This window comes from Echinops telfairi, unplaced genomic scaffold (assembly GCF_000313985.2).
Source record: "Echinops telfairi isolate 266 unplaced genomic scaffold, ASM31398v2 ScPeMD7_7466;HRSCAF=8504, whole genome shotgun sequence".
Classification (NCBI taxonomy): Eukaryota; Metazoa; Chordata; class Mammalia; order Afrosoricida; family Tenrecidae; genus Echinops; species Echinops telfairi.
In genome coordinates this window covers 7288935-7290198 of record NW_022111366.1, presented here as the reverse complement: position 1 = coordinate 7290198, position 1264 = coordinate 7288935, and the positions used below count along the sequence as shown (strand labels likewise).

At 57.6% G+C, this 1264-nt stretch overlaps 1 protein-coding gene across 1 annotated transcript in view; it reads left to right on the top strand.

Moving 5' to 3' along the window:
• VANGL1 (VANGL planar cell polarity protein 1) overlaps window positions 1-1264 on the top strand; it is a 60446-nt gene that overhangs the window by 52818 nt on the left and 6364 nt on the right. Inside the window, exons 6-7 of the mRNA XM_013007782.3 lie at window positions 317-449; window positions 1028-1064. Of these exons, the coding sequence (XP_012863236.1) occupies window positions 317-449; window positions 1028-1064 (170 nt within the window). The remainder of the gene's footprint in view (window positions 1-316; window positions 450-1027; window positions 1065-1264) is intronic.

Genomic DNA, 1264 nt, shown 5'->3' with positions numbered 1-1264 from the left:
ATGGGGATTGACAGCTTCCAATACTAGTCTGTGGTGCGTGCATGCGTGCGTGCGTGTGCGTGTGTTGGACGCTTCATGGGGGTGACGATGGGGATGGACAGCCTCCAATACTCGTCCGTGGTGCGTGCGTGCGTGCGTTGGACGCTTCATGGGGGTGATGATGGGGATTGACAGCCTCCAATACTCGTCTGGTATGTGCGTGCGTGCGTGCGTGTGTACGTTGGACGCTTCATGGGGGTGACGGTGGGGATTGACAGCCTCCAATACTCGTCTGTGCGGCATTCATACTGTTCTTCCTCCCCTGTCCTCCCCAAAGGCCCCAGCAACAATGCCACCGGGCAATCCCGGGCCATGATTGCTGCCGCAGCTCGGCGCAGGGATTCGAGCCACAACGAGCTGTATTACGAAGAAGCGGACCATGAGCGTCGGGTAAAGAAGCGGAGAGCAAGGTATGGCCTGCCGCCTCCTGGACACCACTCCCACCTGGCGTGCTCGCTCACTCTGTAAAGGCTCACCCTGGCAGCGGGGCCTGTCTCGGCCCTTGGAGGGGGGCCTGCGGCAGGTGTTTCTAAAGTTTCAGCAGGTCGGAGCATCATCTGAGGGAGCTTCTTCAAAGACAGGTTGTGGGTCCTGAGACTGGCCCCCAAGATGAGTGCCCAGCAAGCCTAGAGTTGGGCCAAGGACAGGGTTCTGAGGAGTCCCCGGGGCATGCTGAGTCTATTGGTCCGAGGCTGCACTGCCCAGCCTTGCTGGTTCCCAGGGGCTGCGCTGAAAGGGCCCATTGTAGCATTCGTTCATTTGCCATGTGCGCTCTGCCACTTCTTCCCCTTCCCTTTCTCTGGGGTGCAGGGGTGGGAGGGTTGGTTGGCTGAAGGAGGCCGCAGCTCTGGTCCTTTGAAAACTGTTCTCCTGCCCTTCTTGATATGGCTGCTGCGGCCGCACCACCACCCTCCTCTTAGTGAGGCAATCTGATTGTGCAGCATTTGTGGGGACTCTAGAACTCTCTGCTCCAACCGCTTTGTGGCAGAGAGGGAAAGAAGGGTGGCCGTGAGCCACCCAAGCTGGTGAGTGACAGAGATGAGACTTCATCACCCAGTTCGAGGGCTCCTTGCTGGTCACCATGTTGCCCCCCACACACACACCCCACACCCCCGTTCTACCTGTTTTGGTGACCACTTTTCTGCCTTAGCTCTCTAATACTGCTGTAGCAGAAATGCTAGTGAATTGCTTTAAATAACAGGGATGATTGTCTTATAGTTGTGGA